Below are 20,045 nucleotides of genomic sequence, written 5' to 3' on the forward strand. Positions count from 1 at the left end.
CAATGTGCTGATATTATCTTCTGCAAGCCTGCATGCTGTCATGTTTTTGATCCATCTCTCTACCTGCAACGATTTATACCTTTTTTTGTGCACTTTTGACAATGAATGAGCTGCATTTACTGAATGAGAACCTGAGGCAGCTCTGAGTGCTGGCGGACGGGGCAAGGGTGGGGGAGAGAGATAAAGAGCGAAGACGCAAAGGGAAATTGTTTCCAGCGTCTAATTATAAAATGTTCTGATTGCAGAGTGCTGCGTCCTTTGATGATATTGAACGGCTGTCACCAGCTTATCAGAAAACCAAGCCTGTGGAAGCTGGTACGTATGAACATAAATGAGTCTTTGAAGCTGTGGGTGCAATTCAGTGCCATCTCGATCCTTTCTCCCATCCCCACGCGGAACCTTTGCTTAATTGTCGACCTTCGCCTAATTAACTCAGCTCGCAGGCCCAGTTAACATTGATTTGTTCATGGTGTTCTAGGTAAGTAGATGGAAGGGGTTTGGAAAGCAAAGGTCGAGAGGACATGCAGAATACGTTTGGCATGGACTAGATGGGGCAAGGGGCCTGTTCCTGTGCTGTAGTGTTCTTTGATTCATTTAATTTCCCCTGAATTGGAGAAGAAATCTGTACTATCTGGTGGATCTGTACTCAGACCATGTTAGGACAGACTTGATTATTGGTTTAATTATTTATTGTAAGGCAAATCATTATTGCATATAATCCTTGCAAGGTGCTGTAAATCCTTTCACGTTGCATTGACGTGGCTCCTTTCGCTGCTGATATATATCTTTTAGGAATCTCATTGAAACCTACCAAATATTGAAAGGCCTAGATAGACTGGATGTTTCCAGTAGTGAGAATCTGGCACCTTCCACCCACCCCCCAACTTCTTTACAGGGCCCCTGCCCCCTCCTTTTTCAGTCCTGACGAAGGGTCTCGGCTGGAAACGTTGACTGCTTGTTTCCACGGATGCTGCCCGACCCGCTGAGTTCATTCAGCTTTTGTACGTGTTGATTTGACCACAGCATCTGCAGTGTACTTTGTGTTTAGGACCAGAGGGCACAGCTTCAAAGTAGAACAGGCTTCCTGACCTTTTTAATGCCATGGACCAATACCATCAAGTAAGAGGTCCGTGGCATAACCCCAAGTTGTGAAACCCTGGAATAGAAGGATATCCCTTCAGAACTGAGATGAAGAGAAATTTCCTTAGCTAGAGTGGGGTGAATGTGTGGAACTCATTGCTACAGATGGCCATGGAGGCCGAGATTATTTAATCCAGAGGCTCTTGATTATAAGTGTGTCAAGAGTTATGGGAAGAAGGCAGACAAATGGGGATGAAAGGGAGAATAAATCCACCATTATCGAATGATTGAGCAGACTCAATGGGCTGAATGGCCTATCTGATGTTTTACGGTCTTCCCGTCTTGTTTTGCAGCCAGCGCCAGTGCCAGCAGCATCCGGTCCAAGTTTGAGAACATAGCCAAAGTTAAGGAGGAGGAGGACAGAAAGAAGGCTGGAGAGGAGCGGGTCCGGCGCCTCGCCAGTGAGAAGAGGGAGCAGGAGGAAGCCAGGAGGAAACTGGAGGTCAGTGTCTGATTTGCATTATACGCCAATGACCTCGACTGGAGTTACACTTGCAAGTCCTGTTATTTTGGACACGATGGTGTTGGGTTCCCTGAGTTCTATAACCCAAAGATACAGGTGTATAAGATGATGAGGGGGATCAGTAGAGTGGACAACCAGTGCTTTTATCCCAGTGTGACAATGCCTAGTATGAGAGGCATAATTTTAAGGTGATTGGAAGAAAGTATAGGGGAAATATCAGAGCTGGGCTCTTTACAAAGAGAGTGGTAAGTGTGAGGGATGCTCTGCTTGAGGTGGTGGTAGAGGCAGATATATTACGGACATTTAAGAAACTCTTAAGTAGACACATTGATGAAAGAAAGATTGAGATCTATGTGGGAGGGAATGGTTTGATTGATCTTGGGGAGGTTAACAGCTGGCACAGCATCATAGGCCAAAGGATCTACACTGTGCTCTAGTATTCTTTGCCAGAAGTATAAAGTTGGGGTCTGTCAAAGCTCTGACTGGCTCATCCTCTGAATCAACTTGCAGTGCTTGGGAAAATACCCACTGTCCTTCAGTCAGTCGCTCCATTTGGATGCGAAGTCAAACATGAGAAAGTCTGCAGATGCTGGAAATTCAAAGCAGCACAGTTTGCTGGAGGAACTCAGCATGTCAGGCGGCGTCTATGGAGATGAATGACCAGTCGATGTTTCGGGCCGAGACCCTGTTTCAGGACTGGAAAGGAAGGAGGAAGATGCCGGAATAAAAAGGTAGAGGGAGGGGAAGGAGGTGAGCTAGAAGGTGATAGGTGAAGCCAAGTGGGTGGGAAAGGTCAAGGGCTGGAGAAGAAGGAATCTGACAGGAGAGGGGAGTGGACCATAGGAGGAAATGAAGGAGAAGGGATGCATAGTGAAATAATAGGCAGGTGAGAAGAGGTAAAAGGCCAGAGTGGGGAATAAAGGAAGGTGTGGGGAGAGGAGGATTTATTTACCAGAAGGGAAAATCGATATTCATGCCATCAGGTTGGAGTTTTTCCCCAGAAAATTCGTCTCATGGAAGGCCGTGTTTTTATACATACTGTAGTTGTCCCATCTGGTGTCCTGGACTGTTTTTGATCAGCTGGTGGGTGAAACTCCCCGAGACCCTTCCGCCCCCCACCCCCCCATGAGCCTGAGAGTTTGTTTATTTTGCAACTTGCATGAGACCATGGTGTTTGGGGGGTGCAGGAGTCTGGGGCTGTTGTGTAGGGTTTGCTTTGCATTCACATTTACGTGTTTGAAGTCTCTTGTATTTCCTCTGTGACTGTTTTCCTTTGAGAGCTCAATGTTCAATAGTATTTCAGATTCAATTATTTATCACATGTACATCAAAACATACAGTGAAATGTGTCGTTTGTGTTAATAACCAACACAACGCAAGGATGCTTCAACATTTGTTAAATGATTACATGGGGAGAAAATCAGACTCGGGTTTAATATCACTGAAATGTCGTGAAGTTTGTTGTTTTATGGCAGCAATACATTTTTTAAAAAAAGACAAGTTACAATCATCAAAAGAGTTCAAAACTGGAATAGTCCGGCAGAGTTCATGGGCCCTTCAGAAATCCGATGAAAGAAGATGTGCCTAAAACATTGAGTGTGGGTCTTCAAGCTGCTGTACCTCTTCCCTGATGTCCCGGGAGTGAGAGGGAATGATGGATACTGCTTTCTTGAAGCACCACTGTCAATGGTGGGGAACGATGTGCCCGTAATGGAGCTAGTTAAGTCATTAACTCATTGTAGCCTTTTTCAATCCTGTAAACTGGAGGCTTCATACCAGCTAGTGATGCAACCAGTCAGTATGCTGTCTGCCGTACATCAAGACCTAGGTACCATTAATCTACCCCGAAATCATGGATGGATGTGGTCTTCTGTGGTGATGGTCCTCGGTTATCTCAGAAGAGCTTGTGCTTTTTAAATGACCTCCTTTGTCCGTATTGGTGGAGTCAGTCATAATGCAGAACATAGGACACTGTTCCTGCACAGGAGTGAAGTAAGCTGCAGAGTTGTAAATGTAGTCAGCTCCATCATGGGCACTACCCTCTGCAGTATCCAGGACACCTTCAAGGAGCGATGCCTCAAAAAGGCGGCGTCCATCATTAAGGATCCCCATCACCCAGGTCCTGCCTTCTTCTCTCTCTTACCATCAGGAAGAAGGTACAGAAGCCTGAAGACACACACTCAATGATTCAGGAACAGCTTCTTCCCCTCTGCCATCTGATTTCTGAATGGACATTGAACCCATGAACACTACCTCACTACATTTTTATTTCCATATTTACACTAATTTAACTATTTAATATATATACTTACTGTTTTTCCCCCTTTATGTATTGCATTATACTGCCCCAAATTCAAAACATTTCACAACATATGCCAGTGATATGAAACTTGATTTTAATTTTGATCCTGATTCTGACACTGATATAAAACCTGATTCTGATTTCTGAAACTATGGCCCTCCCCCCTGCTTTGGATCCCCTACCCTGTGGGAAAAGACTGTTGCCAACCAGCTTATTTGTGTCTCCGGAATGCATCACCTAACACTTGCCCATGTTAAAATCCATTTGCCACTACTCGGCACACTTCCCAGACTGGTCAAGATCTCCCTGTGACCTACAGTAACCAACTTTGCTATCAATAAGGCCTAATTTTATGTCATCTGCAAACCTTATGCATTTACATGCAAGTCATTGATGTAAATAACGAATAGCAAGAGTCCCAACAGTGACACGTGCGGCACACCACTGGTCAATATCTTCCATTTCAGGGAATTATCTTTAACCTCCACCCTCTGCTTCCTACTTCCAACCAATTTTGAATCCACCAAACCAGCTCTCCGGGATTTCATGGGATCTAATCTTATGGGAACAGGTTATCATGTGGGACCTTGTCAAAGGCCTTGCTCAAGTCCAAATAGTCAAGAGGTCTAGACAAGATTTTCTTATTATATTTTATTGCATCAGCTCTTAAAATCTCATATTGTGGAATTATATATATTGAAGCTGGGTGACGAAAGCAAATGTTTTGTTTTGGGGGCAACAGGAGCAAGAATCAGCAAGAAAGCAATCTCCAGTGTCTACTCCGGCACCCGTTCCTGCAGCCGCTCCGTCACCTGCTCCGGAACCTGTTGAGGAAGAAAGGGCGCCCAGTCCAGTTTATCAGGTATGTTGTGTTAAATAGAGTTGTAGAGTACTACAGCATAGAAGCAGGCCCTTTGGCCCAACTAGTCCATGCTGACCCAGTCTTCTCCCTAGTCTCATCTTCCTGCACCAAGCCCATAGACCTCCATACCTCTCTCATCAATGTTCCTATCCAAACTTAAATGTTACAAGTGAGCCTGTATCTACCACTTCTGCTGGCAGTATTTACCACACTCTGAGTGAGGAGGCTGCCCCTCTCCCCTCAAATATTTTACTTTTAAACTCATAACCTCTAATTCCAGTCTCACCCAACAGGAGGGAAAGAAGCCTGCATGTATTTACCCTCTCTATGCCTCTCATAATTTTGTATACCTCAATAAGATCTCCTGTTATTCTCCTGCACTCCACAGAATAAAGTCATAACCTAGAGTCATCGAGTCATAAAGTCACAGAGCACTATAGCACAGAAACGGGCCCTTTGGCTCACCCAAGGAGATGTTCCTGTTATTCTGCCTACTCCCATTAAATTCACCTGGACCATAGTCCTCCATTCACCTTCCAAACATGTACTTACCCAAATTTCTCTTAGTTGTTGAAATGAAACCCACATCCACCACTTTCACTGGCAGCTTATTCCACACTTTCACTGCCCTATGAGTGAAGAAGTTTCCCCCTCAGGTTCCCCTGAAATTTCTCGCCTTTCGCCCCTAAACCTATGACCTCCAGTTCTAGTCTCACCCATCCCGATTGGGGGTGGGGGCACTGCATGCGTTCACCCTATCAATACCCTTGTTAATTTTGTTTCTGTCTTTAGGATCTCCCCTCATTTTCCAGCACTCCAAGGAATGAATTCTCAACTTGTTTAACCTTTCCCTGTAACTCAGGTCCTCAGGACCCAGCACCATTCTGCAAATCTAATTGCTGAATCTTAAGAGATGTACAGTCCCTTGTTACTCAAACGTGGGGTGGCGGGGTGGAGATATGTCTCTACTGAAGGAAGTATAAGGCGCTCCTTCCCTTTGCTAGCCTGTTAGTTGCCCTTGGGCAAGGTGTAGCACCTGCTTAGCCCCCTGATCAGGGTCACGTGAAGCCATGGCAGCAGGCGGTGATGGTTATATGAATGGTCGGTGCATATCTCAACTCCTGGTTACGTGACCACTGATGCCAGGCAGGCAATCTCTGAGGAGTGTTGAGACTGGCTGGGGTCACCCATCTTGTAAAGACACTGCCCAGAAGAAGGCAATGGCAAAGCACTTCTGCAGGAGAAATTGCCAAGAACAATCATGGCCACCAGGTGATGATGATAATCTTATTGTGTACTGGAAATGACATTAAGTGTAGAACATAGAGTACAGCACAAGAGCAGGCCCTTTGGCCCACAAATGTTGTACCAAACCAAATAAATTAATCAAATGGCCTACTAAACTAATCCCTTACACCTAAACAAGAGTCCATATCCTTCCATTTTCCTCACATTCATGTGTCTATCTAAGCTTCTATTAGAAGTACCTAATATATTTGCCTCTACCAAAACCCCAGGCAGCACATTCCAATCCTAAATTCTTGAAATCTGGTGTTCTCAATATTTCAGCAGTTGAGGATGTTAAATCAGCTTGTGAGTAGCTATTAACTTCAACTTCTCATGAAACTGTGGAGATAACTAATACTCTTGTAGTAGGGATCTCCCCTTGCAGACTTGGTTCAGAAGTCTAGGGAAAGCGTCATCAGTCATCACTTATCCAGTAGTTCAAGGGGTAAGTGTGATTATATTGGAATGAAAAGCCCAACATTGTTAGCAACCAGAGCCATACTTTATGAAATATTAGTTTATTATTGTCAAATACACCAAGATACAATGAAAAGCTGGTCTTGCTTACTGTTCCTACAGATTCAGCTTATTGTCATTTATAAACCACAAATACAATGCAGTTAAAAAATGAGACAACATTCTCTGGAATGATATCACGAAAAAGCACAAAACAGACCACACAAGAAAAACCACATAACGTTTGGCAATCCCCAGTCCAGAGACTGGAGAGGCTGCTGCGTATCAATATCACGCTACCGTCTTAGCACATTCCCCGGAAAGGAACTACAAACCCAACAGACAAACCTAAAGCTAGAAGATCTACACAAAACCACAAAGTTACATATAGTTATAGTTAACATATAGTTTCAACAGTGCAGACAATACCATAATTGATAAAAGACTAACTGACAAAGACCACATAATTATAACACGTAGTTTCAACAGCGCAAAGCACTACCGTAATCTGATAAAGAGCAGTCCATGCACGGTTTAAAAGAGAGTCTCAAATTCCTGACAGCCCATCATCTCACGCAGACGGTAGAAGGAAGAAAAACTTTTCCTGCCATGAACCTCCAACGCCGCAGCTTGCCGATACAGCACTTTGGGAGCTCCGACCACAGCCGACTCTGAGTCCGTCCGAAAACTTCGAGCCTTCGACCAGCCCTCCGACACCGAGCACCATCTCTGCCGAGCGCTTCGACCCCGGCACCGGCTGCCAAGCAACAGGCAAAGCCGAGGATTCGGGGCCTTCCTCCCGGAGATTTTTCCGATTGCACAGTAGCAGCGGCAACGAAACAGGCATTTCAAAAGTTTCACCAGATGTTCCTCCGTGCTTCACACGTCCGTCTCCATTAAATCAGGATTGTATACGGCCCCTACTTACAGATAACAGATATTCATTCCTGGAGTGGCCGCTGCGCGCTGCATTGCGCCGCCATCTTGCAATGCTCCGTGAACAGCATTACATTCCACTATTAGAACTAAGAGTTAAAAGTTCAAAGTAAATTTATTCTCAAAGTATGTACAACAAATACAACCTTGAGGTTCATTTTCTTGCAGGTACCCACAGGAAAACAAAGCAATATTAAAGAAAACAAAAAAAATAGGGTGGCTTGGTAGTGTAGTGGTTAGCACAACACTTTACAGTATCAGCAACCCAGGTTTAATCATTACACAATGAATCAAGGTAAAGCAATAATGGAATGCAGAATGAAGTGTAGCAGCAACAGAGAAAGTGCAGTACAGGGGAACAGTGGCAGAATGTGAGATCAAGAGTCCATCTTCAAAGTTCAAAGTAAATTTGTAAGCAAAGTACATATATGTCACCATATACTAAACCTCAGATTCATCTTTGTACCTCTTACCACACAAAAGGTCTATTCAAGAGCGTGGAGCGGGCTCCCATGTACAATGCATGTTATTTCCCATGTCTCTGTGATGTGGAGTTGCTGAAGAATATTGGTTACGGCAATGGAAATAATTCCCAGGGGATATTTGTAATTGTGTCCATGATCTCTTGTGTTTGCTTGAGAGCACAGGCAGGGCTTTGCTTCATATCAAAAAGGTAGCTCCTCTAACATTCAGCACACTCTGCATCTCGTGTTCTTAATGTTACTTGTTTACAGTTTTTAAATTATCTGCACAGTTTGTCTTTTGGACACTGGACGTTTGTCGGTCTTTGTTTTTATTTATTAAGATACAGCGCAGAATAGAACATTCTGGCCCTTTGAACCACACTGCACATTTATTCCTGGATTTAACCCTAGCCTAGCCACGAGACAATTTACAATGACCAAATAACCTACCAACTGTATGTCTTTGGACTGTGAGATTAAACAAGCACTCCTGGAGAAAACCCATGCGGTCACGGGGAGAATGTACATGCTCCTTACAGACAGCAGCAGGAATTGAACCTGGGTTGCTGATACTGTAAAACGTTGTGCTAACCACTACACTACCAAGCCACCCTATTTTTTTTGTGGTCTCGGCCCAAAACGTCGACAGCGCTTCTCCCTATAGATGCTGCCTGTGTTCCACCAGCATTTTGTGTGTGTTGCTATTTTTTTTGTGTGTTTTCTTTAGTATTGCTTTGTTTTCCTGTGGGTGCCTGCAAGAAAATGAACCTCAAGGTTGTATTTAGTGTACATACTTTGAGGATAAATTTACTTTGAACTCTTAGTTCTAACATTTGAATGGCTAGAGTGGGACTTGAACAGTTGTAGCTTTGTGACTCGAGCGCCAGACCAAAGCAGACCGAATTAAGGCCAGTGTCTTATTGTGAGGCTTCGCTACTGATAATCCAGGCAATCATTTTAAAACTAAAAATAAAAAAAGACTTTGATTTTTTTTCTCCCCCGATTGAATTGTTTAACAGATGTGTCTTGGGCATGAATCTTTAATTCCTGTATTCTTCAGAAATTAAATCAGGCGGGCTTGTTGGTTGGTTGGTTGTCGCTTGCTGGTCTTCAACCTCCATAAGCAACTGTGCAGTGAAGTTAATACGAGTGATTAGACATGGAATGAAATTTGAAGGAGGTTTCAAAACATTTTTTGCAGGAGTCATTCAAACAGGAAGACAAGAATGACGAGGAGAGGCAGTATTCTGGAATCTACAATGCAGAGCCCCAGGCTGGCCAGGAGGAAACTCAGTACCAGGAAGCGGTGTACGAACAGGACGCAGTGTACCAGATGCCTGATGAAAGTCAGTTGGACCAACAAGGTATGGCTCATGTTCAGCTCACTCGATTGCCTTCCAAGTAAATGCCTCCCCTGTGACCAGCAGGTTGTAACTGACTTAAGACTGAAGGGCAAGGCTGGGTAAGATAATCTTATTAAAAGGAGGCCCTCTTTAAAAATGTTTGAACTTTTTCTTTGAACGGTTAAGGAGAAAACCATTCACGCTTTTTGTCTTTTTAGATGAGCCCACTTATGCGGAGTATGGAAATGAGTATGGTATCACTGCTGTGGCTCTGTATGACTACCAAGCTGGTAAGTACAAGGACTGCTTTGTCAAATGGCTTTCCTCTGTCCACCACAAAATGCAGGATCTCCCGGTGGTTACCTAATTCAGTTCAACTCCACAGTCCTACTTTGACATGTCTGTCCATGGCCTACTCTACAGCTATGACGAGAGTTGGAGGAGCAACACTTCATATATCATCTGGGTAGCCTCCAACCTGATGGTGTTTCTTCTCCTCCCTTCTTTCTTTTTCCCATTCCTTATTCTCATTACCCTCACATCTCTTCTCCTCAGCTGCCCGTCACCTCCCTCTGGTTCTCCTCCTCCTTCCCACTCTCCTTTCCTATCAGATTCCTCCTTCAGCCCTTTATCTCTATCACCTATCACCTTCATCCTCGACATTTCATCCCCCTCCCCCTTTCCCCTCACTCGGTCCCACTTATCACCTGCCAGCTTGTACTCCTCCCCCTCACACTCCACTTTATTCTGACTTCTTTCCCCGTCCTTTCCAGTCCTCATGAAGGGCCTCGGCCCAAAATGTCGACTGTTTACTCCCCTCCACAGATGCACAATGACCTGCTGAGTTCCTCCAGCATTCTGATTTCCAGCATCTACAGAATCTCTCGTGTTATAATTTCTTCTCCTTAATACAATGCAATGTTCTTTCAGGATTGAATCTATTAAGCTAACTTTGTTCACTGTGAGCTATGTTGGTCTATATATAATATTAAGGATGAGGACGGACCACCAAAATGAAATAGTAGGGATTGAGGGTCTTCAACCAGAAATTTGACTGTCCATTTCCCTCCACTGTTGAAGCCTGACCCACTGAGTTCTTCCAGCAGCCTATTTCCTGTGTGTATGTTCCGGAATCTGCAGTTCTTTGTGTCTCAATGAAAAGGAATCGCTAGTTTTATCCCAGGACTTTAGTTATAGTTTCCCGAATAGACTAAACAATTTGAGATTCCTTCCACTTGATGGCTGAAGTTCTGAGGGGACTTTAATATTTTGAAGAGACCAAAGAGTAGGCACAGAGTGAATGTCATGTTAAAATGATGGCAAAATTAATACAGATATTCAGTTCAAAATTTGGATGTGAATGAGTTTGGATGATGGGTGGTGGCATCCGTTGGTCTCGAGAGACCATGGATCTGTGCCTGGAGTTTCCAGGGCGCAGGCCTGGGCAGGGTTGTATGGGAGACCGGCAGTTGCCCAAGCTGCAGGCCTTCCCCTCTCCACGCCACCGATGTTGTCCAAGGGAAGGGCACTAGGACCCATGCAGCTTGGCACCGGTGTCGTCGCAGAGCAATGTGTTGTTAGGTGCCTTGCTCAAGGACACAAACACGCTGCCTCAGCTGAGGCTCGAACCAGTGACCTTCAGGTTACTAGTCTGATGCCTTGCCCACTAGGCCACGCGCCAACACATAATGATGGGTAAATTGTGTGTTTTGTGGTCACTTCTGAATGTTATTTCTGTGTGTTAGGTTTTACAAGTAGAGAAACTCTATTGAATGTCAAAAAGTTATTTTAGTATCTTTAACTTATATATATAAAGTCTGGATCTTAGAGATTTGCAATCTGCATTTTTTGGGATTGGAGTCATTCCACTGTTGTCGACATTGATTTGGGAAAACTAGCCATAGCCTTGGGATTTTGATGCATTTTAGTATCAGTGATGACGGTGTCTTTCAATGAGAAAAACTTAGTTTGTAACAAATGGTTAATGTCTGTGTGTTGAACGACAGGTCAACCAAATCTGCCACTTATCAAAACCACCTGGCCATTTAAAAAAAAACACCACAATTTCATATTGGTGTCTTTAATTCCCTTGTGAATATTTAAAGATATTTCAAGCCTTTCAATATTCAATAGGTTTCAATGAAATCCACCTCCCCAATTCTTCTAAACTCCAGCAAATACAGGCCCAGAGCTTGTATAATAATAACTTTATTTATAGAGCCCCTTTCATACAGATTACGTGGTTCAGAGTGGTTTACATTGGGATAAAAGTACAAATATGAAAATAAAATAAAAAATAAAAATAAACATGAAAATAAAAAGACAAAAAATGTCAATTAAAAGCAAGGTTAAATAAGTACGTTTTGAGCTGGCGTTTAAAAGCGTCGACTGAGGCTGCATCCCTTATAGTTTTAGATCTTGACTTCCACATAGAAGATACGAAAACATAGGAGCATAGTTTCCACATAGGAGCATAGTTGAAAAAAAGCTGACCTGCCAATTATCTTATAAGAGAGATTGTTTAAACTTAAGGGACTGGCAAAAGAAGACCTGAGAGTGTGATATACTCTGGTCCCAGACCATTAAGGGCTTTAAAAACAAGCATGAGAACTTTAAAATCAGTTCTAAAAGATACAACAAGCCACTGCAGAGTAGCTGGTACGAGAGTGATATCACAAACAAGAGAAAATCTGCAGATGCTGGAAATCCAAGCGACACGCACAAAATGCTGGAGGAGCTCAGCAGGCCAGGCAGCGTCTATAGAAAAGAGTACTGTCGACGTTCACTCTCTTTTCCATTGATGTTGCCTGGCCTGCTGAGTTGCTCCAGCATTTTGTGTGTGTTGCCTGTGCTCTCTAATGATGTCTCCTAAAGGGAGCATGTATAAGGAGAGGAGTAGGGGACCAAGACAGCTTCACTGTGCAACACCAAAAGGTACATTGTATCTCTTAGAAAACTGGTCTCCAAGACAGACAAAAGAATTTCTGTCAAAGATACATGAACAAAGCAAATTAAGGGCACTAGCAGAGAGGCCAGACCATTTCTCAAGGTGATCTAGGAAAATGTAGTTGTCAATTGTGTCGACGGCAGTACATATATCTAGAAGGAATTAGAACTAAGACTTTGCTGTTCTCAGTGCTGAGTCTGAGGCCACTGATAATTTTGGTAAGGGCCATATCCATGCTGTGATTTGCTCTAAAACTTGACTAAAACTTATCTGGAATATTGGGTATTCTATTTTCTAGTAGGAATAATTAACTTACCAAAGGGTTAAACCATACTCATTGATTGCTAATTCAGTGTAATGTTACTGTTTGTTTAACACTTGATGTCCCTGCCTGAATGAAGACCGATCGGTGTAGCACTTTGTATTTTGTAGCTGTTCTTGATTATTTCTGACAATGTATGAAGAACCAACATGGGTGTACAACACAGCACAGGACCAGGGCCTTTCGCGTACAATCTTGTGCCAAACAATCAAACCAACAATTAAACTCTTAACTAAACTAGTCCCTTCTGTCTACACAAGTCCATACCCCTCCATTCTTTGCACGTTCACTTGATACCATCTGTGTTGGTGGTTGTCCTTCATGTCCGACAATGATAGGAAACCGGCGTGGGACGGATTTAAAGTGGAAAAGCTGTTGAACTGGAGCAGTTCTGCTCTCTCTACCCCAGGCGCAGTGGTACGAACACCTGTATTTTGGTCCTTTTGGAAGATTGATGTGGGTGGCATGTTAGCGTAGCGGTTAGCATAACTCTACAACAGCACCAGCAATCCAAGTTCAATTCCCGCGGCTGTCTGTAAGGTGTTTGTACGTTCTCCCCGTGACTGTGTGGGTTTCCTCTGGGTGCTCCAGTTTCCTTCCATATTCCAAAGACGTACGAGTTAGTAGGTTAATTTGTCATTTGGGTGATGTGGGCTCTTTGGACTGAAGGGCCTGTGCTGTATCACTTTTTAAAAAAAAAATAAATAAATTGTGGAAGGATGATAACACAGCAGAGTTATTTGTTGTAAACCACAAATCACACAGTTAGGCCTGTATTCCTCCCAAGGAGGTGAATGAACAAAGTGATTTAGTTGATGCTTTCCAGCTGCTGTGCTTTGGGGTTCTAACGTTTTCCTGTCATTTATTCTTTGGGGTTTTCCTCTGTTTCATGGATGTCTGTGAAGAGTAAGAATTTCAGGTTGTATACTGTATATATTCTCTTGTTATTAAATGGAACCATTGGATCATCGAAAGCATCCTGGATGTAAGGGGATCCCTTTAAACTGGTTCCCAACACGGTGAGGACTAGAAAATGGGAATTCCTTTCCCAAGAGCACGGCGAGGGGCTAAGACACCCTGCTGTACCAACAGTGTGGTGACTCAAAAATAAACAATGTTAGGTAATTTCATGAAAGGGAATTCAGTGAGAGGTCAGAGAAAACTACCTTTCTAGTTAAAATGTGGAACTAGTGGCCACGACATGTGGATGAAGCAAAAATCAAAGATAATTTTAAAGGGAGCTTCGATTAATGTATGAGAAAAGATGTGCTGTTGGGGTGGAAAGAAAGCTGGGAATGGACCCTAGATAAGTTGAGTCTCCACATCATAAATTTCATTCAGTTTCCAAGAATGCCCGTTGTATTTCCATTCAAAAAAAACTAATCTGCTCTCCAATTTTCTAGCTGGGGATGATGAAATTTCCTTTGACCCGGATGATGTGATCACCAACATTGAAATGATCGATGAAGGATGGTGGCGAGGTGAATGCAGAGGCCGATACGGTCTGTTCCCTGCAAACTACGTCGAACTGAAGCAGTGAAACCCTCGATCCGCTGGTTTTCGTTGAAAGTGCAATTCCAATTCGATGCAGCATGAACTGTGTTCAGCAGTGGGAATAAAGTATTTCTCTTTTTCTCTCTTGAGAGTTGCAATTATGCGTTGCATTATAACCAGTCTTTAAAAGCACCGGGGAAGGAGGTTCGGGTTAATGTTTGACATGCCTTTGAAAATGAGATTGTTACTGAGCTATTGCTTACGAAAAAGTTAAATGCACTTTCTAATCAAGGGCAGGACCTATCAGTGGCACCGTTTGCGTGGAAGAGCTGATAAATTCAGTAGGTGTTTACGACAGATTAAGGCCAAATGCTTCTTGTTGACCAAGTAAAATTTTTAACTGAAGTGGATATGTTGTTTATCATTGCCCAGTTTCATCCTTAAATTTTAGCTTGTGTTTAATTTGAAATAGTTATTTTTTCACTTGCTATTAGTGAAGGCATTCAATTCATATTATCCTTTTAGTTTTTACTTCCTTGCCTCTGGAACCTTGTTTTCTGCTTTTTAAACCATGTTCTATGAATTGGTAGTGGGTTTGGGTTTTATAATAAAAGTTGCCTTTTTCAATACTGTTCATTAAGAATTAAACTGGTTTTATTGCACTACACAGTAGGTGTTTGTGTGTTTGTTTATTTATTGTGCTAAGTTTCTTAATTTTGGATGAATATATCTGAAATCACAATGCTAGACAATGCCGGACACCATGGTTGATTTAACTAAACCCAGTGCTATTGATAAAACTAAGACTTATCTGTTCTAATGGGATGTCCTTATATTCTGAGTCTCTGCCCCCTATTCCTAGACTCCCACGACTGGAAACATCCTCTCTACATCCACACTGTCTAGGCTTTTCAACATTCAATACATTTCAAGGGGATCCTGCTCCACCCCATTTTTCTAAACTCCAGCAATTATAGTCCCAGATCTTCAAAGTCTCTTGGATGTTAACCCTTTCATCTGTGAGGTCATTCTCATAAGCCTTCTGTGGGCCTAATCCAATGGTGGGACCTCCTTCCTTAAATCTGAGGCTCAAAACTGTTCAAAATATTCCATAGATAGTCTGATCAACACCTTATAAAGCTTCAGCAGTACATCCCTGTGTTCATATTCAGATACTCTCGAAATGAATGCTGACATTACATCTTGTCTGTGTTTACTAATGACTCGACCTGCAAGTTAACATTAATGGAAACCTGCCCTGGGACTATCAAGTCCCTTTGCACTTCTGATGCAAATGAATTGTGAACATGCTCCAGTGTGTGTTTGACCTCACTTTAGATCACTTAATCTAATGCACCAGGATCTCCTAGGTCCCAAAAAATAGGCTCATACACTCAGTGGCCACTTTATTAGATACAGGAAGTAATTATGTTCATGATCTTCAGCTGCTGTAGCACATCCACTTCTAGATTTGACATGTGCATTCAGAGACGCTCTTCTGCACATCACTGTTGTAACAACTGGTTGGTTGAGGTTACTGTCGTCTTCCTGTCAGCTCGAACCAGTCTGGCCATCCTCCTCTGATCTCTCTCATTAGCAAGGTGTTCTCGCTCACAGAACTACCACTCACTGGATAGTTTTCTCATTTTTGCGTCATTTGCTGTAAACTCTAGAGATTGTTGTGCATGAAAATCCAAGAAGAGCAGTTTCTGAGATACTCAAACCATCCCAACTGGCAGCAACAATCATTCCAGGATCAAAGCCACTTAGATCACATTTCCTGATGTTATGTCTAAACAACAACTGAACCGCTTGACCATGTCTGCATGGTTCTATGCATTGAGTTGCTACCACATGATTGATTGATTAAGTATTTTCATTAATGAGAAGGTATGCCTAATTAAGTGGCCACTGATTGTACACTTGGAATTAAGCCATCAGCATGATAAGGGGTTAGAAGATCCCTGCAGGCACAAGGGACTATAGATACTGAAATCTCAAGCCAAAAGCAAACTGCTGGAATAACCTCCAACAGGAACTCTCATCAGTGACCTCTACGACCCAGGCAAGGGCAGCAAATCAGGTGATATGAACGGATCCTTCGTGTGTCTCGGCCTGAAATATTGACTCTTTATTCCTTTCCATAGATACTGCCTGACCTGCTGAGTTCCTCCAGTGTTTTGTGTGGAATACTCTGGATTTCCAGCATCTGCAGAAGCTCTTGTGTTGAAGAAGAATTTGTTTTTCTAGTTTTGGGAGGAATGGTCAAAGCAACCTCCACATATAAAACCTCGGGGCTTTCGATCTAACACCACAGCAGGTGTATTCCCTAGCTCCAAAAATTGGCAGTGGTTCAAGTGAGAGCTCACTATCTCTTGAAGGCAAATTGGGATGACTGACTTTGCCAGTGACACCTCCATCTTTTGAAGATTAAGATCCAAAGATAAAGATGTAACTGTTGCAGCTGTTGACCTTTTTCTCATTAAAATACAACTGGGCATGGATTGAAAAGACTTTGGGCACTGCACATACTAAAGGCTTGTACTTACTGCCCATTATACCATTGGTGATTAGTGCAGCAATGAAAGTCCTCTATCTTCATTGCTGTTTCCACAATGATTTATATTGACATTTCAGGGTTATTAACTCTGAATCCCTGAACTTGGAGAACTGGTGGACCACTCAGTCTGGCCTCTACCCTTTGACCTGTTTGGCATAGTGACCTTACCAATAATCAAAGCATAGGGCCCTGACTCCAGCCAACATAGCTCTCTAGGTCATGGAGATACACACCCAAACCCAATGACTAGTTTGTGGTACTCTCGGAGAAAAATTGTTGTACAGCATTATATCCCTGTACAAAATAAGTATTGACTTATTTGAAGGGTCTGCTCTAGAGTCTTGACATTCAGTTGCATACCTGGTAGTTTTGGTAAATGGTGAGTATAGAGCAGGTTGTATGAGAATCAAAAGATTCAACTACATTGAAGATGGGTTTGTTACTTGGTCAGAATTTCTAGAGCAGTGCAGGCAGCTTTCCTTGAAATCTGTCTGAGAAATGCAGCCGTCTCAGAACGGGCAGACACTATTCAATGGTGTTTGCATTTGGATGTGACAGAAAGCACAAAACAGAAACAAAATGGCAAACAAAACTCTCAGCTGACAATTGAAGAAATGCTAACAAATGAAGAACTGTTTCATCTAGCACCTTCAATCTGCCGCACAGCCAGGTAGATTGCTTAGAACATAGAATAGTACAGCACATTACAGGCCCCTTGGCCCACAATGTTGTGCCGACCCTCAAACCCTACCTCCCATATACCCCCCCACCTTAAATTCCTCCATATACTAGTCTAGTAGTCTCTTAAACATCACTAGTGTATCTGCCTCCACCACTGACACAGGCAGTGCATTCCACACACCAACCACTCTCTGAGTAAAAAACCTTCCTCTAATATCCCCCTTGAACTTCCCACCCCTTACCTTAACACCATGTTCTCTTGTATTGAGCAGTGGTGCCCTGGGGAAGAGGCGCTGGCTGTCCACTCTATCTGTTCCTCTTAATTACTCAATATTACTCTTGGTGGCCTTCCATCTCAGTTCCTCTTCCCATTTCTTTGATTAAATGTGTCTTTTCCCAGCCCCGCCCCTCCTACCACAATGAGGTCAGGCTCAGGTTGGAGGAGGAACGCTTCAATTTACATCTTGGTAGTCTACAAACTTGATGGAATCTACATTGATTCCTCTAATTTCCAATAAGCATTCACCTCTGATTTCCTCTCCCCCTAATTGTTTTACCTCTATTCCTCTGGGGCCTCTCATCCCTTCTTTACCCCACCCTCACAACCTGCTCATCACCTCTGTTTAGTTCAAAGTAAATTTATAATCCAAGTACATAAATGTCATCATAGACAAACCTGAGCTTCATTTTCCTCTGTGCATACTCAACAAATCAATAGAAAAATAACTAAAAGACAGAATCAATGAAAGACCACCCAACTAGGGCATTCAACCTGATTGCAGAAGACAACAAACTGTACAAATACAAAAAGAAGATACAGTAAGAATAAATAAGCAGCAAAAATTAAGAATATGAGATGAAGAGTCCTTGAAAGATTAGTTAATTGGTTGTGGGATCATTTAAATGATGGGGCAAGGGAAGTTGAGTTTAGTTATCCCCTTTGATCCAAGAGTCTAATGGCTGAGGGGTAGTAACTGTTCTTGAACCGGGTAGTGCAATTCCTGAGACTCTTGAGGCTTCTTCCTGATGGCAGCAGCAGGTAAAAAGCATGTTCTGGGTGGGGTGGGGGGGATCCCCGATGATGGATGCTGCTTTCCTGTGACAGTGCTTCACATAGATGTGCTCAATGGTTGGGAGAGCTTTACCCGTGATGGACTGGGCCGTATCCATTACTTTTTTGCAGGATTTTCCATTCAAGGGCTTTGGTGTTCCCATACCAGGATGTGATGCAGCCAGTTAATATGGTTTCCACCACACATTAATAGAAGTTCATCAAAGTTTTAGACGCCATGCTAAATCGCTGCAAACATCTGAGTAAGTAGTGGAGCTGTCATGCTTATTTTGTAATTGAACCTACATGCTGGGCCCAGAACAGGTCCTCCAAAATATTAATACCTAGGAATTTAAAGTTGCTAATCCTCTCCACCTTTGATTTTCCAATGAGGAATGGCTAATGAACCTCTCTCTGGTTTCCTTCTCCTCACGTCTATAATCAGCTCGTTGGTCTTGCTGGCGTTGAGTAAGAGGTTGTAGTTATGGCATCACTCAGCCAGATTTTCAGTCTCCTCCCCCTAAATGGATCACCACTTTTGATTAGGCCTGCAACAGTGATGTCATCTGCAAATTTGAATGTGGCATGGAGCTTAGCCACACGGTCATAAGTGTAAAGTGAGAAGAGCAGGGGGCTAAGGACCTGTGCTGATGGGATCACGGAGGAGAAGTTATTGCCAATCCGAACTGACTGGGCTCTGCAAGTGAGGAAATCCAGGATCCAGTTGCACAGAAGGTATTGAGGCCATCATCTTGGAGCTTATTGATCAGTTTTGAGGGGATGATGGTATTGAATGCTGAGCTGCAGTTGATAAAGAGCATCCTGATGTATGCATCTTTGCTGTCCAGATGTCCAGGGTTGAGTGAAGAGCAAAAGAGATGACATCTGCTATGAACTTGTTGCCCTGGTAGGCAAATTGGAGTGGATCTAAGTCACTTCTCAGGCAACAGTTGATATGTTTCGTCACCAACCTCTCAAACCACTGTGGATATAAGTACTATTGGACGGTAGTCATTGAGTCAGGTCATCATGTCTTCTTGGGCATTGGTATAATTGAAGCAGGTGGGCACCAATCACTGCCAAAGAAAGAGGTTAAAGATCCCAGCGAACACACTAGCTAGATGATCAGCAGAGGTCTTTAGTACTTGGCCAGGTACCCCATCTGGGCCAGATGCTTTCCAGGGGTTCACCCTCCTGAAGGCTCCTCACACGTTGGCTTCAGAGACTGAAATCTAGGATCATTAGGGGATGTGAGAGTTTGTGATGGTTCCTCCATGTTTTAACAGTTAAATTGAACGTAGAAGGCATTGCGTTCACCTGGAAATGAAGCCCTGCTGTCTCCTTGCTTGATTTTGCTTTTGCTTGATTTTGCTTGATTTAACTTTATGAGGTGATAGTATTCGAGCCCTGCCACAACTCTTGTGCATCCTTCATAGATTCCAGAATTGCCAATTCACACATGAGCTGGCTTTCTGGAGATTGTACCTGGACTTCTTGTAACTTTCTTGGTCACCAGACTTGAATGTCTCTGGTCTGGCTCTCATCAGATTTTGGATCTCTTGGTTCATTTAGGGGTTCTAATTAGAGAAAACTCTGAATGATATTGTGGAGACTGTGTTAATATAGTCCACTACAACCATGGTGTATTCATTCAGATCCTTGGATGAGTCCTTGAACAGGGCCCAGTTGACCGACTCAAAGCAATCCTGTAACCATGCCTCTGCCACCCCACCTCCT

At 43.1% G+C, this 20,045-nt stretch overlaps 1 protein-coding gene across 3 annotated transcripts in view; it reads left to right on the top strand.

Moving 5' to 3' along the window:
• The window catches only part of cttn (cortactin), an 83,118-nt gene extending 68,435 nt beyond the window's left edge, over positions 1-14,683 (top strand). For all 3 annotated transcript variants that reach the window (XM_073049799.1, XM_073049801.1, XM_073049800.1), the window contains 6 exons: positions 246-315; positions 1,434-1,582; positions 4,648-4,767; positions 9,112-9,274; positions 9,472-9,543; positions 13,926-14,683. In XM_073049799.1, coding sequence (XP_072905900.1) covers positions 246-315; positions 1,434-1,582; positions 4,648-4,767; positions 9,112-9,274; positions 9,472-9,543; positions 13,926-14,062 — 711 coding nt within the window. In that variant the 3' untranslated portion in view covers positions 14,063-14,683. The remainder of the gene's footprint in view (positions 1-245; positions 316-1,433; positions 1,583-4,647; positions 4,768-9,111; positions 9,275-9,471; positions 9,544-13,925) is intronic.
• The last annotated feature ends 5,362 nt before the right edge of the window (positions 14,684-20,045 follow it).

This window comes from Hemitrygon akajei, chromosome 6, assembly GCF_048418815.1.
Source record: "Hemitrygon akajei chromosome 6, sHemAka1.3, whole genome shotgun sequence".
Taxonomy (NCBI): Eukaryota; Metazoa; Chordata; class Chondrichthyes; order Myliobatiformes; family Dasyatidae; genus Hemitrygon; species Hemitrygon akajei.